Source organism: Coturnix japonica, chromosome 1, assembly GCF_054131305.1.
Source record: "Coturnix japonica strain WE chromosome 1, WE-NBRP24, whole genome shotgun sequence".
Classification (NCBI taxonomy): Eukaryota; Metazoa; Chordata; class Aves; order Galliformes; family Phasianidae; genus Coturnix; species Coturnix japonica.
The window spans coordinates 71,624,161-71,648,335 of NC_140663.1; the positions used below are offsets into that span (position 1 = coordinate 71,624,161).

The 24,175-nt window shown below is 45.1% G+C and overlaps 1 protein-coding gene, 1 long non-coding RNA gene and 1 other non-coding gene across 9 annotated transcripts; 1 reads left to right on the plus strand and 2 right to left on the minus strand.

The window, feature by feature from the left end:
* Window positions 1-675: 675 nt before the first annotated feature.
* LOC146762524 (uncharacterized) lies at window positions 676-11,437 on the plus strand. The gene is made up of 2 exons (XR_014937244.1): window positions 676-1,218; window positions 7,572-11,437. It is a non-coding gene; the product is annotated as an uncharacterized LOC146762524 (long non-coding RNA).
* NCAPD2 (non-SMC condensin I complex subunit D2) lies at window positions 1,974-24,128 on the minus strand. 7 transcript variants are annotated; one of them, XM_085523892.1, is made up of 32 exons: window positions 23,959-24,128; window positions 23,074-23,149; window positions 22,909-22,967; window positions 22,272-22,453; window positions 21,018-21,157; window positions 20,556-20,683; window positions 20,349-20,472; window positions 20,116-20,263; window positions 19,031-19,228; window positions 18,363-18,497; window positions 17,761-17,842; window positions 17,024-17,201; window positions 16,690-16,811; window positions 14,577-14,643; window positions 14,063-14,284; window positions 12,972-13,146; window positions 11,879-11,963; window positions 11,578-11,711; window positions 10,809-10,941; window positions 9,440-9,524; window positions 9,175-9,336; window positions 8,701-8,930; window positions 8,432-8,543; window positions 7,995-8,118; window positions 7,654-7,809; window positions 7,256-7,433; window positions 6,250-6,344; window positions 4,580-4,660; window positions 3,120-3,306; window positions 2,783-2,909; window positions 2,496-2,663; window positions 1,974-2,104 (listed from the first exon to the last, which is right to left on the minus strand). In XM_085523892.1, exons 13-32 carry the CDS (start codon window positions 16,732-16,734, stop codon window positions 2,022-2,024), a joined length of 2,649 nt encoding a protein of 882 aa, XP_085380018.1. In that variant the 5' UTR covers window positions 16,735-16,811; window positions 17,024-17,201; window positions 17,761-17,842; window positions 18,363-18,497; window positions 19,031-19,228; window positions 20,116-20,263; window positions 20,349-20,472; window positions 20,556-20,683; window positions 21,018-21,157; window positions 22,272-22,453; window positions 22,909-22,967; window positions 23,074-23,149; window positions 23,959-24,128; the 3' UTR covers window positions 1,974-2,021. The 7 variants fall into 7 exon arrangements, 6 of the variants coding, with proteins under 6 accessions (XP_085380018.1, XP_015728791.2, XP_015728781.2 ...); XR_014937205.1 differs by lacking the exon at window positions 14,577-14,643 and having other exon boundaries at window positions 9,230-9,336; XM_015873305.2 differs by lacking the exon at window positions 14,577-14,643 and having other exon boundaries at window positions 8,701-8,927.
* Window positions 22,528-22,848, minus strand: LOC116652832 (small nucleolar RNA U85). Its single transcript, XR_004306051.2, has one exon. It is a non-coding gene; the product is annotated as a small nucleolar RNA U85 (small nucleolar RNA).
* Window positions 24,129-24,175: the final 47 nt, after the last annotated feature.

Genomic DNA, 24,175 nt, shown 5'->3' on the forward strand with positions numbered 1-24,175 from the left:
CTAGTCTTACTTGCTGTCCTTCGCAGGAATTTTTCACTTGATGCAGACCTGTGTTTCTCTTTCTTCTCAGCCCAACTGGACAGAAAGTACAATGAACACATGTATTCATCCCACATTTCAGTCTCTGAGGATATTGGTTCTGTACTTCCTATTCATATCCTACCATCTCGAAGCAGCTGAGTCAGCCTGCAAGAGCTTTCACGCTGCTAGTAAGACAGCCACAGGCAGATTCAATTCACATTGAATGCAACAGTTCAATCAACCCTTTCCTGAGTCAAAGGTAAGAAATAAATAGAAATACTGCTACTAATAAAACCAAACAACAATGCTTTGTTTCTGATACACTGAGCTCTGCAGGGATAGATCTCCCCATTGGTTCTATACCATGCAAGAAACTTAGGAAGATGTAGAACATTTGGACAATTGTATTGCAAATTTGCAAGTCCTGCAAAACCTGGGTACATTTGCAGGCACAGCCTAACTCAGGTGCAAGGAAGTTGCAGCTGCTTTGCATCCCAGATCCTTGCTGAGAGTGCAGAACTGAATAGTCATTCTATCATGTCCTGGAAACGGCTGAGAAGTAAAAGGCTCTGGCAGGCAATGAGTCCCTGATTGCCCCAGTTTTTTGCAGCCTGAAATAGGTTATTGTCCTTTCCTCTCTGGTGCTAACAAGCTGCCTCTGTAAAAGCCCTTCTCCCTCTGATGCTGGGACACTGATTCTAGAGCTTGCAAGACCATTAGAAAAATAGTTTCCTGCTGAATTGCAGTCAGGCTTTTACAAGCAAAAGGAAAGGAGCCGGACAGAGAGTGGGAGGACTAGGAACGGGATGGAGTATTCTGCAGATACCCCTTGGCTGAATAAGGGGAATCTTCTTATCTCAGGGGTAAGCTGCTAGCGTGTTTATGTCCATTCAGGTATTAGCATAAATACATATTCCCAGGCTACTGCAAAGTTATGCAATTTCTAACACTACCTTTACACAGGTATCAAAATAAACGACTGCAGTGTTTTGTCACTACTTACATAGCCAGACCAGAGAAGCAAGCAGCAGGCTGTCCTTGCTGCTGGACTGAAGATAACCATAGCAACTGCAGGAACAGTGAGACACTCAGTGGAAGAATAGGGAAAGATAGGCAGGAACCTACTGACAGCAGAACCTTTCTGCTTCCCATTCAGCAAGTCACTGGCCTGAGAAGTGTTTTCTAGGCAACTGCCAGGTAAGAGGAAATAATTCTGTGTTACAGCTCTGGGACAAATGCCAATTTGCCTGTGAGACAGGAGGTTAAAGGCTGTTTGTATGATTAACATTCACACTTAAGGCACTTGGTGTTCACATGGCTTGTCTAAGTGCTAGTTCTGATCTGAGCACCGGTGTTGTTTAAGTGCAGTGAGATGAGCGATGTTACCTGCATGACAAGAGCCAAAGTTATCTCCTGTAACTTTGATTAAAGTAATTCTGCACTTAAAATAAAACAAAAAACACATTGATTTGTATTTTCTTTCCTACTCAAGTTGCGTGGTCTTATCAACTTCTACCTTCTGCTATTCCTCACCTTTCCTTTGAGATCTGTTCAAGACAAGGTGCAGGTAACTTCCCCTCAATGACCTGCTCATCCCTGCAGAGCAAGAGCCCCCAAAACAATCAAACAGAAAAGGGCCTAAACCCAGCCAAATTATTAGGCCTGTGGCAGGAGAAGCTAAATGGTGTAGTTACACCCCTGGTGCAAAATGGGGAAGGAATGAGCACACACAGTAGTTACTTTTGGCTGCTTGTTTAAATCAGGGCAGTGCGTGTTTTCCATCTGTAAAGTCAGGGCAAACAGGTAGAGCAGAAGCCGTGTTAATCACTGCCTTTCATCATGGAGATATCAGACAGGTTTGGAATCTCTTCAGCCTGTTGCAATGACTTTCCATTTTGCCTTCATTTAAAGCGCTATGAAACTATCTGGTAATTCAGACAAGAGACGACTGCTGCAAAAAAATCGAGCTTTATTTTTGAAGACAGTGGCAGATGGTTCCCTCAGCGCAGCCGCCGGGTTGAAGACCTGGTGATGGGAGTTGTTTTGGTGGGGGTTTCTTCCTCCCTTAATTCTGCCAATAGCTCTAAAAGAGTAAAGTGTCAACAACCAGCACTCCACTGCCTTGAGCAGAGAAATCTGCACGCAGCTCTTGATCCCCATCTACATTCTCCCCCTTCTAGAGGAACAGCAGCATGTCCTGGGTTGGAAGGAACCTTAATGATCATCCAGTTCCAACCCTTTGCCATAGGCACTATGGCACATCCACTAGATCAAGTCTAATAAAACCAGGATAAAGTTTTTTTTTCATGCATTTTAGGAGAAAGATAGGAAGAAATTTAGGATTTAAACTCACCCGGCAGCCCAGAATCCCTAACACAGTTTCTCCACCAAGCTCTCACCCTTGAAACACCAAATATCCAGTCCTTCTCCACCTCCCTGCTTTTACTTTTAAACGTACATGTCTCATGCCTTACCATTCTCAGAGCTGTTCTCTTCATCACTGGAGAAGATGATAACAGTCTTTTTGCGCCGCTGGGACTTCTGGACACGTTTATTTTTTTGGTGTGCTCGAGGTCGGGGTGTGACAAAATCATCATCATCATCACCCCTGTTGGCTGTGCTCAGGGGCCGGCGGCAGCTGCCTGCAAGGAAAAAAGGAAAAGTAGCAACCTTCTGTCTGTAAGGGTGAAGAAAACTCCCTAGGCATCTCTGCTGGGCTGCACGGTTAGGGGAAAATTGCGGTCCCACAAATGGGAAATACCTGCTGTTGTTTTTCGCTTGGCTGGCTCCGGCATTGGAGTTTTACCACCTTCCTGGCACGTCTCTGCTGAGTCCAGCCCTTGGTTATGGCAGGCAGACAGCTTCTGCTCCAGCTCTTCAGCCAAAGCCTGGTAGGGTTGTAAAATAGCAGCAGAAAAGAAAAAAACAACACAGAGAAGCATTACATCTGTGGCATACACAACTCCTGCTCTAGAACTCCCATCAGGATCTCCATTAAATCACTGAGGCCAAAGAGTAGCCTGCTTAACACGGAGAACTGCATCACTGCGTTTATAAAGCGCTTGTTTTCCACCCTGCTTCCCACCAGCCATCCTTACTTTAGCCTCAGGTTTGCCAACTGCTCTGCGGAATCGAACCAGCACAGCTTGGAAACAGCTGTAGACAGCTGGGTCTTGGAGCTTGTCTGCAAAGCAGTCAAAGTTGTCCTGCAGCTTGTGAAGGCCCCGCTCCGAGATGGGAAGCAGAGAAAGGCAGTAGGACAGATCCCGATACTGACGTTCATTTCTGGGAAAGACAAAGTATGCCCATAGTTCATATGACAAGGAGTGTGTAAAGATGAGCACATCCAACTTGGAACTACAACACATGGGGATAAGGCATTTCCCACAGGTGTTTTCACCTTTTGGAACATGAGATTTAATGCTGTTCTGTTACAGGGTGCCACACTATACTGATATATACCAAAATATAGCTCACTGAGACAGAACGGGAGTAAAAACAGTAGGTCAAAGTCCCTCTTACATACGTGTACAAAAGAGGGGGCTGACATACACTCCAAATGTGCTGTTCAAACACAGTCAGGCAGAGAAAAAAAGCTGCAGCATCCAGGTGTTAAATGTAGAAACATCTCGGTTATACTTGGCACGTTGCTGATTAGAACCCCAGAAATCCTAAGGATTGTGGCTGCATAATCTTTCCCGATAAGCTCCTGTATTAGCCTTGAATAAGAGCCTTGCTCTAGCATTACCTCTAGCGTGCACTAAACCAATCCTCTTTGTGGAGCAGTGGTGACATTAGCACAGCAAAAGCTACATGTGTTACAGCCAGAAGGATCTTTACAAGTATGCTCTGAAGACCTTACCACTGTTCCTAGGATGAAATTGAGAGAGGGGCCACTTTCTAGTCTAGCTCAGGAAACAAAATCCAAGCATTTCTCAGGAATATGCAACTCCCCGGGGCAACTGAGTTGGTCACATGCCCAGCACTGTGTACAAACAGCCAAGATAAGCAGACACAGCTTTAAACCTCAAGGGCAAAGTCGCAACTGCAGAGATGGAACAATGTAGGAATGTTGGGTGCACCAAATCCAGTAGGAGATAAAGATAACAAAGAAAATATTTGACAGGGAAGCACAGGGAAAGAAGCACCAACCAGAAAAAATAAGTTTCCAGAAGGCAAAAAGATATCCCAGAAGCATGGGATGGGCTCTGGACTATTATACTCTGTCATCAGCACCATAAACAAGTCACACTTTGCAGGAAGGACCACAGAAGTGAATATAAGCCACCCTGGGGTTGTGTCTCCCTGCCTACCTGTAAGTAATGCAGATCTAAGTTCTCACAAAACCTTTACCCTTAAGAAAGATGAGAAGAGGACCCAAAGAGTCACAGAATGTCCTGGGTTGGAAGGGAACTTAATGACTGTTCAGATCCAAATCCTTTGCCATGGGCAGAGTTGTTACCTACTAGATCGTAGTGTAATAAGACCAGAAGGATAGGTTTTTTTTTTCCAGGCATTTAAGGAGAAAGATAGGAAGAAATTTAGGATTTAAACTCACCTGGCAGTCCGGAATCGCTGACAGAGTTTCTCCACCAAGCTCTCAGTCTGTTTGTCTTTTGTAATATAGGAGAAGAGATGTCTGCAAAGGAAAAACACAGTGAAGTTGAAAGCCCGGAGAGGAAATCCCATTTCTACCTTCACCACTGCTTGCTTGAAGATCTCCTGCCCAGTGATCAGCCAGGTGGTTCTCCAAATGTGAAGATTAGAGAGCTCTGTATACCTCAGACTGCTCAGGAGAAGTTATAAGCATATAATATGTTTTAAGTAGTATTTGTAATCCCGGTTGGAGGACAGCTGCTTCAATAATTATAGCTGCATGTTTGTCAAGAAGCACCTGCCTCAGATGAAACACAGCTAGCAATATAGCTAAAGCAAGGACTCTTGTGGGTCTGGAGTGAGAACTGCTGGTCTGTAGGTGGGTTGCTGAAAAGGCTGCAGTGACTATTTCTGCTCAGCTCCTTCCATCCAATTTGAAGAGAAGCAACGCCTCCAGATGATCTCCCCATTTCAGAGCTGTGCTACACACCAGTATGTCTCACAAGGCAGACTGTGCTGGGTGTAGGATGCTATGCAGACTTTCTTTTCTCCAGAATTATTATTTTGCTGAAGGTACATAGCTATACATTTTCATCAGTACAAAAGTGAACATTATTTTATTACTGTAAAGCGGGAACAAAGCTGAACTGAACTGAAATATCAACTTGATCCCACATTTTTCTCAGCTTTTTGAGGAATAAGACAACATTGACTTTAAGACAGTTAAATACTATGTTTTGTATGACATCCTCATAGAAGCTACTGAATAAATGATTTCTCTGTATTAAAAGCTGCAGCACACAGCTCCCCTTTTTCTTCTACCAGCATTTCTGTTAACTTATTCTCAGTCAAGTTGCTGCTGGCTTTCATGTAGCTGCTACAAATTCATCCTTGTTCAGTCTTAGTCATGCCTACAACCACCAAATCAAGCTTCTTTATGCTGTGGGGAACTGACACCCAACCTCAACACTCCTCCCCTGCATTTGTTCCGGTTTCAAATTCATCTTTCCTTAACTTAAGCAACCCAAACTGTGACATTGGAACAGAACATTTTTGTAGTTTACCGCTGAAGACATCTGATGGGAGACAAGTTAAGTCTTACAAAGAAGATAAAGAATGGAAACCAAAGATTCCTTACGTTGCCTATGAGCAACTGAAGCCATCAGGAAGTACTATGGAGAGTAAGGGTGTCTAAGAAGTAAAAGCAAAGAAACCACCCCAACAACCAACACTCTAATCCGTTACTTTTACAGCTTTATTAAACATTATTAAAATTGCTTACAGAAACCCAGTAGGTCATCAGAATAACAAGGAGGGCAGATCTTTTAAAACCTGTTCACTCCTCCTATAGTTGGCTGGGCTGCCGTGCATAAACTGAACCGTTTTTAGATCTCTACAGGGAAAGTCATTTTGAATGAGCTAGTGAAAACTCTGTATGGAGCCTTTCCTTCACACTCAATCAGGTGGTTTTAGATTGGTTCCCCTTGGGATGTAGAGTGTGAAAGTCAGACTGAGTTTAGCGAGAGAAAAAGCATGATGTACACCATGGTAGTTTGTTCTGTAGATTTGGCAGCCCTTAGCTCAAATGTGTCAGAACAGACTCCATTAACCCGCATTTCAGATTTTACGTACCTCATAATAGTGTGGAATGATTCCTCATCTACGCCGCAGGCAGGATCTGAGAGCCGACTGATCATGTCTGGAAGCAGGTTATAGATGGCGTTATCCTGCGTGGGACACAAGGTTATACAGGAGATACACAATTATGAATGACAGCTTGAGCCAAGACAAATAAGCTGTTCACTTAAAGTTACTTTTTTTCCCTGCACAAAGCTACTAACTGAAAGCATCAGCTTCTTGAAACAAGCTGTTCACAGCCAGCCAATCCTATCTGGAGCTACTTGACTAAAGCTAAGGAGCTGACAGCGACTACAACCCTCTTTGACAGCCTTGGATGCAGTTTCTTTACAACCCTGTCACCTCCCAGCACAAAACCAATTCAACTCAAGGAACTGTCTCTCACATTGCTAGAAAAGACCCAACCCAAATTCCTTTTCCAAGTGCTTATAGGCAATTTAGTTACAGACAATGCAGAGACAGAAAACCAGCACAGTAGGGCTTACCTTTCAACAGAGCAAGCCTAGAGGGGGGTAAAGCTCCAGCATCACTGCTACCTTAGGCAGTAAACCTCAAACTCTGAAGAGCCTTCGTCAGCCTCAATGATGAATAAACAGCAAGACTGGTAATACTACTACGGCTCCTACCTGCCTGGACAGTAACTTCTCTTTAAGTATCTCAATATCACACGGCCAGGAATAACCTTGAAAGGTCTCAGATGATGCACTGCCTGAGCCTGAAGTCAGGGAACTCTTACAAGGCCTGTTCCCAAGCCCATACTAGGTGTGCTGGTTTGGAGCCTGCCTTCTGATGTGAATGGATGAGCTCAAATTTGACAACATCAAAACTCATTTTGCAAAATTCCCTTTTTCTACCCTCACTTAGGCAACACATAGGAACAGCAGATAGATCCCCTACAACAACACACCTTCTCCAGGGCTCCAAATTCTTGTGTAATTGACCCAACCCTTGCCAGCCCCTTGCCATTCTTATGAACTAAGAATCCCAAGCATCCACTTGCCTTGTGGGAGAGTTCATTGAAAAAGTTTTGAGCCACTCCCATGATTGCTTCCTCTGGGTCTATAAGCAGAGCTGCCATCTCACTCACTTGGCCTTTCACCTTTACCATGTCTTTGAGGATGAGGTGAGTCATCACCACGCCAGCTGTCTGCCTCACACTTTGGCAGGGATCTCGCAACCTGGTAGAAGCAAATAGTTAATACAAAAGGCAGCTGAGCATCTTTAAGTTACCAGTACCCATGACAGCCTACTTACTCAACAAGCCAGTTCTGCTGTCTCCCTCCAACAATGCCTTAAAATTTGGTTTCTTCCAACAGGTTCACCTTCCAGAAGCCTGTTGCCACCCTCCCCATCGAGCTCCCATCACTTGTCCTCTACTAGCAATAGGCACAGCACTACCTGGCATACAGATGTGGTGTCCATGGCTCCACCTGATTGGGGAAACGGATGGCCAGATCTCCTGCTGCAATAATGAGATTGGATCTCACAACAGGCAGAGGCGACTTCTCCATCATAGTGAAGAGCAGACGCAAGTGGGAGTCACAGAACTCTGAGCTGGCAGGACAGGGTACAGAAAAGAAGGCCAAAATCAGTAACTGAAATCCAGTTTCTGATACTAGTGAGACAATAAATGTATGTTCTTTTGTCCTTTTTTTCCTTCCCCCTCTTCCCTGCAAAGGAGTTGCAACATTTACTGTACTTACGTGCCAGTGAAGCTGCTAAGAGAACATCAGACTTACCTGATCATGCAGATTTTGCCAAGAGCCAGGGCTGCAGCAGCTCTAAGTGCTGGATCACTGTAGAGCCCAGGGTTGTTGCAGATCTTGAGCACCAGAGGAACAAAGGCAGAAAGCAGGTGCTTCTCTAGATAGCGGGGATGAAAGCAGCAGGTATGTGAGCGCTGCTCAAGCAGCATTCCAAGAAAGATCACTGAATTTATAACAGAACTCCTGCAGACTATACGAGCTGGATAACTCACTTTTGCCACTGAAAAACTACCCTCAGAGAAGCAGAACAATGAATGAACCTATAATGAAACTGATGCTAAAGGAAAATGAGTGTTTTTTAATGAAGGAAACAGCTCGTCTCCCTCTAAATGCATTACCCACCCCTCCCATTCTCTCATATGCGGCAGATGGAACCTGTGCTGCTCTTCAGTGGAGTCATACTTACTTACCATCTAGAAGTTCTGTCTCGCAAATACTGCGGATGAGCTCAGCCTCAGTGTCATCAGCAGATGCTCCGATGAGACCCAGCTCCTCCTCCATAGTGATATCATTTCCTGTGCTCTGTGTAGAAAAAATTGATAATGATAATCCTTTCCTTTGCCAAGTAGAATTTGTCAACCCTTGACAAATTTGTGCCCGCTAGAAGTTTGCTGTGGCAGTAGCTGCAACATCAGAAGATCTCACAGGAAAACAAACAAATAAATCACCAAGTTCTCACCTGAGCTCTCTGCTTTATTGTGCTGCTGTCAGAGCGCTCTTTATGCTTCTTGGTCTTCTCCTCTTCCCTGAGGATGCGGCGCCTGCGCAGCTCCGCATTCACGGACACTTCCAAATGCGCTACCTGCTGCAATGCCACCTGCCCCACAAGGGACACCAGGTGCAGCAGCAGGAACGTAGGGAGACTGACGGCACCATCAGAGACTCTGTTGGGAGAAGCCCCTGACTCTACTGGAGGAAAAATGATTCCAGTTCAGCGTTGATTTGGAATCTACACTTATCAGTTACTGCCCAACCTCAGTAACTGTATATCCTGTCTCCATGATCCACAGACCCCTTAACAGCACTTGCATTCCTCCATGCCAACATCTCTACTAGCCCCAACTTTTCTCCTCCCACAGTTATCCCAGACCACCCAATCATAGCACCAGAAACCACAGGTACAGATTTGCTTCACCAGCTTTTTTTCCCTCACCCTCTTTCTGCCCATCAGCCTCTTGCAGATTCTCCAGAGCTTTCTGGCTGCACACCTGCAGGATGTGAGCACATATCTTCTCTGGCCCTTCTGCTAGCTGGTAGATGAGCGTTACTGCTGCTTCCATGAAGGGGATCCAGTGACTACTTTGCTGGGTAAAGCCTGATAAGAAAAAGGAGCCGTGTGCCACATGGAGCAGCTGCAATACATGCTGCTTCACAGCCCAGCCCCACCTCCTCCAAACCCGCTGCTGACTTGAGCTCACCATTACTCACAGCCTTGCTCAGGCACTCAAACAGTTCTTGTTCCTGTGGCAGTCGAAATGGGATGTTGTTCTTCCCCTTTGCTGGCTGCAGAGAGAGACAGAGATGAGTTACTCCCACCACAGAAAAGAACACCTCCATGCCCTCTCTGGCTCTTCATTTTGCTGCGTGAACAATCTAAACCAAAAGCTTGCTAGGCCCATGGCAAGGACATCCAGCACTGCTCTGCAACTCAACACACCGTGGGGACATTACTGTCACTTTTTAAGCCAAGCCAGTTAATTCCGCTACTTTACCTTAAATTGAAACAACTCTTTAAATCTTAAGATGACTCTAAATCTGATGTTATTTACTCTGTACTGCTGCCACTACACATAAGCTTGGTCTAAGACAAGTCTGTGAACTACTAAACCAAGAATAATAAAGCCTGGGATACCCCAGCACACCCGTGAGTTCCTGATCAAGATATACTTGATTAAAACAAGCTGCTGCTTGAGATTTGTCAGCTTTTAGTAGCTGGAAGTAAAATCTTACTCTCCATTATGAACTTTTTGTTTGGGGCAGGAGCAGAAAAGCTTCTACAATTATTCAAGTGTCGGTCCCTTCCTGTGTAAGTAACCACAGCATCAAATCAGTGTAACATTTAAATATTGTGAAGATAGCTGGGATTCAGAGTGCTGTAACATGCATTAATTCAGAGGTACTGCTGTCATATCCCCCCAGTGAAAGGGGCAAAACCAGACTGACTGTGATGTGTAAAGGCGAGCTGCTTGCATGCTGCAACTTCTGAATTAAAATACCCCAAATGCTTGAGCTACAAACAAAGCAATGACAACAATAAAAAAAGAAACAAAGAGTTTTTCCCTAAGTGCATTAATAAAGAAACCATCTGATAGGCCACCAGTTATAACATGAATGAATTTGAAAACCTGTCATGCTTTATATTCAGCCACACAGTCAACAACTCCCAAATATCAATTAACGGAGAGGGCAAAGGAATCACAACACCAGAAAATATCAGTAGAGGAAAGTGCTTCATGGTTGAGGAGACATAAATCAGCTTCGAATGGGGAGCATGAGCAAGAGAATTGGAAGGAAAACAGATTTTCTTGTGCGCTGAACTCTTTCCTAATTTGAATTCAGAAGTTGCCTAATGAAAATATTCTCATTGCATGTTCACTGATGTGCGATAAGCTTTCCAGACAGCGCTGCTGAATGGTCTCAACCTGCCTCATTTTGAAGAAACAAAAAATCCCATACAAACAAAAACAAAACAAAAGCCCTAAGTGATACAAATTCTCTTTTCTCAATGTAAGCTCCGTTCCCTGCTTCTCTTTTAGCGGGTAACCATTTCTGTGACCAGAGCTTTACCTTAGAATTACTGGCAAGTTTGGAGATTGCATTGCATACTTCTTCTGCCAAGCGATAGTCTTCACACACCCTCTCAGACAGCCCTACTGTCACCAAAACATCCAGGTTGCTGCCTATGATCTCTGGCTTCCCTCTATGGAATGGAAGGGACAGAGTTATTATAGGAGGTGCTGATGAAACTTCACAGTAAACATCCATAACCAAGAGAAATAATCCTTGCTGCTTGCAGAAGGCAGGCATTCAAGTAGGGAAAAAAGATAAATCAATTGACTCAAAATACAGCTATAGGGGATGAAGTAGGAAGATATCAACATGGAAGCTTAATACCCAAGGTTTACTAGGTTGGAAAATGAAGGAAATTAAGTTATAAATAATTTAAGATAAATAAATCATAGTGTAATTATAATTTCTTTGCACGCAGAAAGGGAAGCAGATGAATTTCCCTCCATGCTAAGGCTCTAGATGTCTCTATTCAGCAGCTTCTCTCAGTTCTTGTCAAAACATGAAGTGCCAAACTGTAGCATGGTAAAGCCTGAAGTGGATGTTTAGAACACAAGGAAGGTACCATGACCACACTTATTTGGAGACCGCTGTTCAAACACAATAAAACTGTTTAATTCCAAGCTTCATCACCCCATGGTCTGGTTATATTTCTGAGGCTATAGAACCAAGGGTCAGCTGATCCTGCACCCACAGTTGTTCACTAAAAATTAACTCCCTCTGCATCCTCCCTCCCAACTCACAGGATCACACTGGGCCATGGGCTTACCGTGCCATCATCCCCAGCAGCATCACAGCTGCACGGCGTTCCAGTGGTGAGCACTGGGTTTTTTCTGTGAACTGCTCCCAAAGCAGCTGGATCACAGCAGGTTTTATTTCATCTTTCTGCACAAACTCTGAGATCTGGAAAAGAAATTCAATAAGACAAGCAGGGAAAGCCAGAGGAGGACGGGAGGATGGACTTCAGACTAATAAAGACATTACATGCATTGAATGCTGTTTTCATATAACATATAACAAAGACCTTTAACAAGATACACAACCTAAACTCAGACAAAACAAATACTCACTATTTCTTCTAAGCACTGTATCGTTCCTAACGATGCATCCACCATGATGAGATAGAGAGAAGACACCAGGTTCTGGGCCCTGGCCCTTTGCAAGGTTAAATGAAAAAAAAGAAAAAAAAGTTAAGAATAAAAAGGAACTGTCATGATTACTTGTCCTCAGCTCTCTAAATAGGCAACTATTAAATAATAATAGGGAACAAGAAAACCAGCTCAAGTTCCAGTGCAGATAGCATGAGCTCAAAAGTCCATTGCAGCTACTGATGCTCTGCACAAATGTCTGGCAACAGGCTCACACCAGCCCCTTCCCAGGTCCCTCTCAACCACTAGTCACAATACTATTCACTAGAGCATAAGAAATTGCAAAACTATCTACAAATATGGCCAGAGTTCAAACTGCAGAACAGCTGTATCCAGACAATACTGTCAAGCATTAGCAAGAAGCAAGGGTGCTGTCTGTCGCCTTCAAGGTACAAAGAAAGTGCACACGGGCAAGAGAGTTGGAAAAAGAAGAAAGTGTTGTGCTACAGAAAAGATACAGCTCCTCTTTGCAAGAGCACCTCAACATCCCAGCCCAGATACTCAGTAAGGGTCAGCAAATAAGGATCCCACCAGCATCCTTTCATCCTAGTATCAGAAACACAGCCCTGAGTCTAGACTACATTGTATGCCATTCCTCTAATTCTCAACCCAGCGACAGGACAGACTATAGCCAAAAGAAACCAAAGATGAAGAAACATCTGTATCAGACTAAAACCTTCCCCAAGGAGGGTGGAGCATTACATTCCTAAGACATGGGATCTTGTCCAAAAAATCAGTTTATTGATGCCATCAAGAACCCAAGAACTGACGCAACAAACATTCAGAGAGTCAGTAGCTCAGCATCAGGGTTCAGCATCAGTGCCTGATACCAACTTCATTGAAAATAAATCACAGCATTGCATTCTGTGAGTTCTCATATGGAGTTCCGCTGAGTTAATTTTTCCTACACATGAATACAGATGGGACATATAGGAAACGTTTCTTTGGGGAGTTGTTGGAACAGAAAGGAAAAACAAATGAACAAACAAACCCTTTTGTTTAGGACAACCCATACCTCTCTGAATTCCCGCTGGGGCTCAGATAGAGCTGCCTGTAGGCGTTCAGCACAGCCTCCTTGATACCAGGCTCTTTCGACCACACGAGGGGAAGCATCTTGCGGACTCCAAGCAGTGCCTGGGGCACACCAAACTGCGAGACCGTCACAAAGAACTCTATGGCTTCTTGAACCACTGCAGAGGAAAGAACAGCTGCATTAGTGCAGTTCCTTCCTTCTCATTATTAAAGAGGCCATTAAGACAAATTCATAGGCACAGTGATCTCATAGCTAGCCCTAGAAGTATCCATGATCACTGCTACTGTCTGCAAATGGCTTACGTCAGAATAGGGTCACTACCACACATAGATATCCTGGAGGAAATGGGGGTAAATTAGCAATATTAGAGCTAAATGTGATATGATAGACCTTGGAGAAGAGTGGTTAGCAAGTGGAAGGAGGTTGTGAGAGGAGGGAGTTGTACCTGATCTCTACCCCAGGGATGCTGATTTGTGACAAGCAAGTTAGTATTAAATATTAGTAGCTGAGGTAACCTAAAGGACTGCTCATCACTTCACATTTGTAGTGAAGGTACAACACTGAAGAGGACCAGGCAATAGGATCTGTTGAAAAGTAACAATTTTAGCTACGGAATAAAGTGTAAGGAAAGGTGAAGTTCCTCTCTTTACCCCACTGCAACAGCTGAAGTTGCATCAAGGCACCAGGAAACAGAACGCAGCTTCCTTTCACACACTTACTTTGAAGAACTACAGCTGAGATTCCCTCCCTCAAGAGAGGAGAACCTACATAAATATAATCATCTCGGTCACATTCTTTTTGCTTGTTTGGCCTTTTTTCCTAATCTTGATATTTAAAACTTTGGCTCCTACACGTGTCTAAAAAGCCCTCATGCCCTAATGCAAATCTCTCCCAACAACCAAGTAGATAGTGCTTGCTGTTCCAGTATTCCAGTGTCTGTGACATCTGCTCAGTGAACAGCAGCTCTTCCGACCCTTCCCCTCGAGCTCTAACATTGTGTCTCCTCTCCAGCAAAAAGGGACAAACCTAGGAACTACAAAGAGGAAAAAAGCCCCCGTGGCTATTTCACACACCTGAAACAGAGTTTTCATACATCAGCTTGCTGATCTGGCTCAGGGCTTCAGTGATTTTCACTGAGAAGTTGTAGGCATCTTGTAGATACTGCACCAACATCTCCTGTTTGACCAGCTCTGTTTGAGGCTGCTCTTGAGGCCGCTCTTCCAGCGCAGCTTCTTCAGTTGTAAGACTGCCACTTTCACATGGAGAGTCCCCACTATTCTCACCTGGGCAAAAACCTGCACAGCGTGAACACTTGTTTGTTACGGGTATTGAAGGCATAAGACAAACAGGAACAGTTCAGGGCATTTTAATTCTTCACACTCCACCCCTTACTGACATTAGAATCAAGAGACTTCCATGAAAAACAAAACAAAGCCAAAAAAACCACACGACTCAACCCAAACAAACAGAGACACTCCATACAAAGACAACATCTCAGAGTATCATAGCGCAAACTCCAGCACTACAACACAGCACATCACATAAGTATCAACTAAAACAGGTGGAAAAAGGCATGATCCAGTTTACCTAAATACCATAAAAACACTGAAGAGGTTAATCTGATCTTGATACTTCCCCAAAGACTGATGAGGACCTAAAAGAGAATCAGGACAGAGTACAGAGAAGGCAAAAACTACTGCTCCGTAGCAGTTTGTACAGGTGTGGGGAGCTGACAAAGGTGAAAAGATTATTTAGATAGTAGCTCTCTTAAACAAAACAAATCAGAAATTAGCTCAGGAGAATAAGCCAGGAGACCTTATTCTGAAACAAACACAAAATTCAGTATGCACAGTTGTGCATATACAGCAAAATACAGCAAGAAATGTGAGCCTAAAGGAGCAAGACTTTGCTTGAATCTGGCACTTGGTAAAGACCTTTAAGAGTGAGCATTATATGCCACCAACTGTTCAGGAAGCAGAACTCCACACACAACCAGACAGGTCAGAAGTGATAAAGTGATACCCTCCTCACCTGTATCATTAAAAATCTCAGCTATTAGACGCAAACACTTTCCAGCTCAAGCAAGGAACAACAATAAGACTACACCGCATATTGTCTTGTGGCATTACCTACATGACCATGGAGAAGACATGAGGAAATGGCATGACCAACCTACTCCTGTACTATGAGCATCTGTTGTGGGGCTGCTATGCATAGAAGAGCAGCAGGTACCAATTGCTACAAAGACAGTGCACAGACAGCAGTACCGCACCAACAGGGACTCCTTGCTCCTTGAAGGTAAAGGAGAATCAAGTCAGTTTGCAGAGATAAAGGCTGTCCAGCTGGCCTTACATGCTGCTGAACGGGAGAGGTGGCCAATGCTTTATCTTTATACTGACTGATGGATGGTGGCAAATGCCTTATGGGGGTGGTTACAGCAGTGGGAGCAAAATAACTGGCAGCAGAGGGGTAAACCTGTTTGGGCTGCTGAACTGTGGAAAGACATTGCTGCCCAAATAAAGAATATGGTTGTAAAGGTGCATCACGTGGATGCTCATGTGCCCGAGAGTTGGGCTACTGATGAACAACAAAAAAACCATCAGGTAGATTGAGCAGCCAGAATTGAGGTGGCTCAAACAGACTTGGACTGGCAGAATAAGGGTGAATTATTTTTAGCTTGATGGCCTCAGGCCATCAAGGCACAGACATGACATATAAGTAGGCTAAAGACCAAGGGGTGGACTTAACTATAGATGCTACTGCACAGGTTATTTATGACTGTTACACGTGTGCCATAATTAAACAAGCCAAGAGGATGAAACCTCTCTGGGGAGGGAGAGGGCGATGGTGAAAGTATAAATATGGGAAGGTGTGGTGGGTTGATTATATCACCTTGCCATGATCTCACAATGATAAGTGTTATGTGCTTACTATGGTGGAGGCAACCACTGGGTGTCTTGAAACATATGCAGCACCCCATATACATGTATATACATATATACGTTTGTATATGTATATTAAGCATGATGAAGTGATGTAGAATAAGGAGTGGAATGTCACGGTTTTGTAGTCTTTGCTGTTGGTATTCCACATCATAATATCATGTGGAGCACAGAGAAAAAGAACTACACATCCCAGAGGACCTCACAGTCAGAGAGGAAAATATGTCATGGAAGTGATGCTGGCTTGCTCTCTCTCACTGCCTGGCAGTGGGTGTGGGTGTGCTTCCAAGATGTGTGCCTTCCATTTCAAAGCAGGCTTCCCAGTCTTCGGAAAACTCTCTTATTTCACTTGATTTATTAGCCTCAATTTTCAATTAGATTGTATTATATTGTGTTATCTTACATTCTGATATCATACTTAGTAAAATAAGTTATCATTGCTGCTGCTCTGTTTGTTTCCCTGAGCCCAGCTCCCATCTCCCCACCCCTTTTCTCTTTTCCCTTCCCATTTTTGGGGGCTGGGGGGCCCACAGGCCTACTGCCCCCATGACGGACATAGATTGATCTAGATAACTCCATGACAATAAGGAACACTGGCTTCACTCCCTTCAGCAGATATGATACAACTGTGAACTGCTGAGTTACATACATGTATACCGAGGCCCACAGTTTGAAGAAAGAAACGCAGCATTCCAGACAGTTTTAGTCTAACTACAGCTTAAACGCAGGGAAGAGACAGACCAATCTGCTGTAGTTACCTGTGTAAAGTCTCTCCAGAATGCCCAGGATCCTTGCCTCCTCATTTTCCTCTTTGAAGCTACTGAAGGGCTCTTGTGCCTGGAAGCTGCACACTGCTTTCTGTGTAAGGCGAACTGCACTCCTGGTCAGCGACAGAACCCAACAGAACACCAGCAACCCATTAGTGCAGAATGTAAGGGAAACCATCCAACTATGCCCTGAACTCCTGCCAGCATGTTGTGTCAGATACCCAGGTCAATCCTTTCCCATAGAGTAACGTTACTGGAAATCACGCATTTACTCTGGAGCTCAAACCTTCCTTGAATAGAGAAAGAGATCGCAGAGCCTTCTTACTTGTAATTCAGCTTCTTCAGCATTCCAATGATCTGCTCTGATGCACGCTCTGCTGTTTCTTCAACTTCCAGCACCTCCTCATCGTCCTCTTCCTGTGATGGCTGAAGGATCTGCCTTGCAGCAGCCCTAACTTCTGGAAGCATTGCTTCCCATTCTTCTTCTGGACTGATTGTTGGAGCTATAAAGAAATGACAGAGAGAATGAGAAATGCAAAAGATTCAAATGATACCTTAAGCGGGGAAAAAAACTCATCTGGAAGTTAGGTCCCAGGCATTTTCCTCAGGTAGTTCCCTGTTGCTGATCTCAAATTCACTATGGGGGAAAAATGATAGAGTGCCATCATTTGCCATTTATTTGTCTCTAGACAGCAGAAAGTTCAAGGCTAATCAAGCTGAAATTCCTGTCTGACCAAACTCCTGGCAGAAGCTGTCCTTGAATGGCTGACAACGGAAGCCTGACAGGATGTTTGTACTTATGTTCAGTTCTTGCCCTGAGAATAACACTGTTGACCTAAGTATGGACATTCACATTGTCCTTTTACTTCATCGTGGCAGGAAGACTCTTGTGAGTTTGTTTCCCAGTTAACTGGCCTCGCTGTTTCACATGAGTAAGTTCTGAGATAAAAGTCACTGCAACCCAGGAGAAAGCGTAAGATGAGGAAAAATAAGCCCAGAGTGAAATTCCTACTGGACAGAATGCAAGTTACACCCTGTGAATGGGAAAGAGAAAGAAGTTACCTGGTTCTCTGCAACGGTCCTTCATTTCTTGCAGCTTCTGCACCTCTTTCTTGAGCGGCTCAGCCAAGTCATTACAGCTCAACTGAAAATGCCAAGAAGAAGTATGTTACATAACTAGTTTTTCTAGAAATCTCCTTCCTCTATTTCCTTAGTGTTATCAATCACCTCGGAAAACCCTGATTTTAGAAACTGTAGTAGCAAATTCTGGCCACCATAGATGCAGTAAAATGCCAGTCTCAGAAGCTCAAGAGGATGTGCAGGTGAACATAAAGACTGCAGCTCTGCATAGAACATTCTAAAGCCTAATTCTGATCATAAGAAAAGAAATCCCACAGTGAATTCACATCAAACCACTGCAGATTTTTCCATTATCAAGATCACAACCACTTTGGCCCTGCACACCCGTCAATTACAGTGAGTGAAGATCCACAGAACATGAAATCTGAACAACAGAAAATTCAGAAAGCTCCCATTTGCAAAGTTAAAGCTCGTGTCTCGTTGAAGGGCCAACATGGAAAGACCACTGCCTTGCCAACACCATGCTACAGACACTCAGCCTGCAAACACACTTCTAGCATATCCACCCTGTTAACAGGAATTACCTTGCAAGAATAGGGATTATTGGACAAAAACGCAGCCAGGAGCTGGATGGCATTTTTAACTACCACCACAGATTTATCTTTGAGACGCCCAACAGCCAGGGATACAACAGCCAGGAACTGAGTCAAAGGCAGGACCTAGTACACAATGAAAGGATAGATAAAGTTATCAAGAAGCCCTAGAAATTCGTGACAATTTGTTTTTCTGCAGGCAAATTTCTACACGCACATGCTGTTCTACTTGTGGCTTGCATATGAGAAGGCACAGATTCCTAACAGATTACAGATTCCTAACAAAAAAATAGGTCAGCAGGGACCTCCATATATCTTCTAGTCCAAGATCTGTTGAAAGCAAGGACTTATAAAAGGTTACAAGAGTTTATTAAGAAAAGTCTTTCTGAGAAGAGAGATGTTTTCCTATAGTAGTGTCCAGAAAGAGCTTGCACAATTGAGCTCTTCCTTCTATTCTGTACTAAGAAGACCTAAAATCATGCAGTTTCTGTTCCCTGGTTGCAATAACCTTAGGATCTTTGATCTCTTGGGGAAAGGGACAACAGATATTTTACTACTCATAGACAATGTCTTTCTCGCAAAGATCAGTGACAGAAATTCCCTTAGAAAACAGATCAGGGGAAAAGACAGAGTCAGAGCTGTTTTCCCAACACACACACCTTGCCTTGAACAATTCGAGTGAAAAGTTGCAGCACCCGACTGCGCACAAATCCATGGACATCACAGATGTGGGCCTGCAGCGTGTTCAGGAAATGGTCCCGAGTACCACGAACAGCTTCTTCCAGCTGGTCACCATTCAGCACCTGTAGCAGCACTTCTGCCATAGCTGATAAAATGGCATTTCGCATCATGTAATTCTGCAAAAAGATGAGTTGGTGAACCAGAAACAGAGAATAAAAGACTATTTCGTATTCCAAGGGGCAATGACAGGCCAGAATTTGAGCCTTCTAACTCTCGAGCTTCAGCCTTAACTGAATTTCTCTATTCCAGGGTTTGTATCAATCTTGGTTGAACGTGGCTGTGCCTGCAAGACTGAACAATCCAGCCCTGCTATCCAGCTAGGTCCACTGCGGAAGCAAGGACTAACATAAAAACACTTTAATGGCACTTTACTAAAAAGTAGCATGATGAAAGCCATTAAAGTAACTTGATACTGAAGAATAAAGGACAGCAGACTGATCTGATAGCAGTCAGATCGCCCTGGTTCTCAGATGCATGGAAGCAATAACTAGAAAGTAGGTGTCATGGTGTACATTTCCTCTGTGCGTTTTAGGGAAGGGCATGACATGTTCCAAAAGGCAGGTTTTGGCTACTTGATCTCTGTGAAAAATCACAGAATCACAGAATGACCCAGGTTGGAAGGGACCTCAAGGATCATGTAGTTCCAACCCCCCTGCCTGGCAGGGCCACCAAACATACACATTTACTAGATCAGGTTGCCCAGGGCCCCGTCCAACCTGGTCTTGAACACCTCCAAGGACGGGGCATCCACAACCTCCCTGGGCAGCCTGTTCCAGGGCCTCACCACTCTCCTAGTGAAGAACTTCCCCCTGACATCCAACCTAAATCTTCCCTCTTTTAACTTAAAACCATTTCCCCGTGTCCTGCTATTGTCAGCCCTTTCGAAGAGTTTACTCCCCTCCTGGATATAGGTGGGAAAATGTTCTGTTTTCAAAAAGAAAAATCAAAAAGCAGTACTTCTACTGCTTGTCTTCTCTGGACACATAATATTTTGTAAACGTACCTCGCCATCCAAGTGACGTAGCAGAACACTCATGTTGGATAACACCAGCGAAGGAATTTGTTCAGCCAGTTCAGTGATGAAGACAGCATAACCCTTGATTCCAGAAGTATCACGAGCCAGCTCTTGTGGACATTTCTGTCCAATTTCCCTGCACAGAACAATAAAATAAGGAAAAGGGTTTCTCAGGTTTCTAGGGGTAGAAGAATACATGTTAGGGTATTTTTTTTCCTCACCTCAGCAGTTCACCTACTATGCTTTTCAGTCCATATTCTTTAGCCCAGAGAGTCACAGCCTGAGCAAACAACGGGGCTACATGTTCAAAGTGCTGCAGCATCTGTGTGATCTTCAGGGTAGCACCTTTTGACAAGGGAAGGAAGAAAAAGAGGTCAAGAAAACTACCTAGGAACAGCTTCCAGAAAAAGAGAAAAGCATGAACTCACTGAACATGTGATCATAGTGGGTCAAAGCTGTAGCGAGCAGATGCGTTGCTGCTTCTCGTGTGGCCCGATACCTCTGAAGACCAATATTTGAATTCTCCAATATACGATAACAGCATCCCGTCAGTAAGCTAAAACCACAGAAAAGAGACAGTCAACTTCACTACTGCAGTTTGTACTGACGCTATTCTAGCAAACTACACTAAGTATGCACTAGCTACATCTTTCCCTTGACCCAGGCAGATTACCCAGTATCCTTAAGAAATTGAGCAACAAACACCTGAATTTTATACGAGGAAAGGAAGTGATTCCTCAGCAGCTCACTTTTCCTTCAGCTTACTTGGCATCCAGCAGTATGTACCCTGAAGAGGGCTGTCATACCACCTTGCTTGCAGATTTACCATTTAACCCCTTCTTCCCACGCCTACACTGACTCTAACCCACTATTTTGAAGGGTTGTCTTACCTGACAAACTCTTCTTCCACCACTAAACCGCTCCAAAGCTGACGGAGATCTAGCTGCAGCAACTGTGTGAACAACTGTAACACTGGTTCCCTCTCATCTTCCCATGAGAACCCAGAGGACTTGGCATGGCTCTTCTTGTTCTGAAAGGAAAGTTATACAATGCAGTTCATCAATAGCCTGAACACAGAAAAAAAAACCCACCATCATCATCATATTTCCCTTGAAATGAAAACGATTGTTAAACTCTAAAGCTTCGAGAGGGATACCATTAGATGTACAAGAAATCTATATGCCTACATCAAGTGACCACTGTTGCCTGAGCACAGAATGACTTTCACTCAAGAAAATACTGACAGCCAGGTAGCCTCATAAGGACCAAACCAAGTGTAAGAGGCCATGCTTTTATACCATTGACTCCAAGCTTGCTGAAGGACACAGATGAACAAGTCTAAGCAAGTCCTGGGCAATGGTTGAGAAATCCTTTGTCTGAGGGACACAGATGGACAAGGCCAGGGGCAAAGAGAGAGAGATAAGCTGCAGCTGAATGGCTGTGAATTGGTCTTTTGTGTGGGCTTATCTCAAGGAAGATGGCCATCTCAGGGTGTGCTGCACATGACTCTTAGCCAAGCAATCAGGGATGTCAAATAGGCAGGAAAAAGGAGGATAAAAGAGGGATCAGGAACCATACAGTCAGAATTTCTGACATTAGATTCCCCACATCCTGACATCTGCATGCTGAAGAAGATGCCTGCATGCTGAAGAAGAACAAGAGGTATGTGACTTCAGATCCCTCACTGCTGCTCTACTGCTACCAAAGGACTCCCCTGGACCTGCTACCTGAATCCTGCTGCCCGCGCTTCTGAGTTGGACCATTGGAACATCTCACAACGGGACACTGCTGCATCCTGGTGGTGACTATCCCCGCTTCACACAATTCTTGCCTCTATCTACCTTTCCTATTGCCCGCCTTCCCTTCCCCATCACCCTAAATCATCCATCCTCCCCTTCCCCATCTCCCTAATTAAGATTCACAATAAACTGATTGGACCAACATTTGAACTGTTGTTTCTTAATTTCACACCTGGTATACGTATAGCAAAGAACCTCCTCTCCCTCCTATAAACTGGAGCAAGACACTAGGGCCTGGGCTTTCCCCAGTACCATGCTTAAACAAACACAGCTACATTCTTTGACACAGAGCATACAGACTTTCTACATTTTATATCTCATTTTCTCCTCAGTTCTCTCACCTACCTTTCCAGCAGGATCTACCTCCGCCAAACCACTCTTGAAGGCTTCCATTTCAAAGGCTTCCAACAGGCCAGACAGCAAATAGCAGTTCATCTTAAGAGCATTGAGGTGAGCGTTGCGGTCTGTATGGCTCAGCCCAGAATCACTCAAGATGGTAGAAAGCTCATTGGAATGATGGGTCACCACTGGAGAAAGGTAGAAAAAGATGAACGTTCTTGGCCAGGTTCCTCAACCATCCTCCCTGCTGGAGACCTAGAGCAGTCATCAGATTACCAAAGATGTGTGCTCACGTCTCACCAGCTGTAATGTGGGCTGCCCCTTCAACCAAAACCTCAGAGGCGCTTTCCCATCCTGTTCCCCAGCCACCAGTCAGTTCCTAGAAGCACTTGCTCAGAGCTGACAAATCCCAAGGATTTATTTCCCAGGGACGCGGGGAAGGGGATTTTCTGTCGGCCTGCCCTTACAGCGAGCACGCACAGCTCTGCATTGCCCACCAAGATTACAGACCCGTATACTGGTAATGGACTGAAGGAGTAACCCTGCTGGTAGAGTCACATTAGCCTTTATATCATCATTGAACTGCTGCCCAGGAGCAACCTCCCCACCACTCCAGTTTTGCCCGGAGATAGCAAACACCCACCTTGCATCATCAGCTCCAGAGCATCCTCCTTGGCAGCAGTATCCAGGGCTCGGAAGTGGCTGTGGGGCAAGGGCAGCTTATCGTGGCAGCAAGCAAACACCACAGGGGAGAGGCAGCTGTTCCCGACCCTCCTCCAGCCTCCAGGTCCCTCCGCTCCCTACTTACCGCAGCAGGCTGTAAACCGTGTCGAAATGCTGCAGCACAGCCAGCGCTCCCCACTCCCTGAAGGCAGCCTGGAAGTCTACGGGGAGACAAGGAGAGGGTGAACGACAGCTTTGAACCACCGGCAGGGAAAGACCTGGGGGTCCTGATGGACAAAAGACTCAACATGAGCCAGCAATGTGCTCTGGCAGCCTGGAAAGCAAATGAGAACCTGGGCTCTATCAGGAGAGGGGTGGTCAGCAGGGATAGGGAGGTGACTGTCCCTCTCTACTCTGCCCTTGTGAGGCCCCATCTGGAGTACTGTGTCCAGGTGTGGAGCCCTCAGTACAAAAAAGACATGGAGATTATGGAAAGGGTCCAGAGGAGGGACAGGAAGATGATCAGGGGGCTGGAGCACCTCCCCTATGAGGACAGGCTGAGGGAGTTGGGTTAGTTCAGCCTGGAGAAGAGAAGGTTGTGGGGTGACCTCATTGCAGCCTTTCAATACCTGAAGGGAATTTACTCCCAGGAGGGGAGTAAACTCTTGGAAAGGGCTGACAATAGCAGGACACGGGGAAATGGTTTTAAGTTAAAAGAGGGAAGATTTAGGTTGGATGTTAGGGGGAAGTTCTTCATTAGGAGAGTGGTTAGGCCCTGGAACAGGCTGCCCAGGGAGGTTGTGGATGCCCCGTCCTTGGAGGTGTTCAAGACCAGGTTGGACGGGGCCCTGGGCAACCTGATCTAGTAAATGTGCATGTTTGGTGGCCCTGCCAGGCAGGGGGGTTGGAACTACATGATCCTTGAGGTCCCTTCCAACCCGGCTCATTCTGTGATTCTGTGCTCTACCCGGGCTTAGGCCGGCCGGGCCTCGCAGGGCCTAGCCTAGTGAGGGAAGGGCTGGGGCCTTACCTGTGATGGCGGCCGGCAGCTCTCGTGCCGGCAGCACCTCCTGCACGACATAGTGCCGTGAACTGTCTCCCCGCAGCAGGTCGTCAGCAGTGAGAGGCAGCTGGAACTCGGCCGGCAGCACGGCCGCCATGTCCCCACACAGCGCTACGGCCACAGGAGCTCGAAACCGCGCGCGCAGATCACGCTGGCCTCACCCAATCTCCTCTCTCAGCCAATC

Coding starts and splice junctions, on each gene's coding strand:
- NCAPD2 (XM_015873295.2), bottom strand. CDS start 24,088: ATGGCGGCCGTGCTGCCGGCCGAGTTCCAGCTGCCTCTCACTGCTGAC. Junction 17,202..17,760: donor GGACCGTTGCAGAGAACCAG/GTAACTTCTTTC, acceptor ATTTCTTTATAG/CTCCAACAATCAGTCCAGAA. Junction 16,812..17,023: donor CTGAAGAAGCTGAATTACAA/GTAAGAAGGCTC, acceptor GTCGCTGACCAG/GAGTGCAGTTCGCCTTACAC.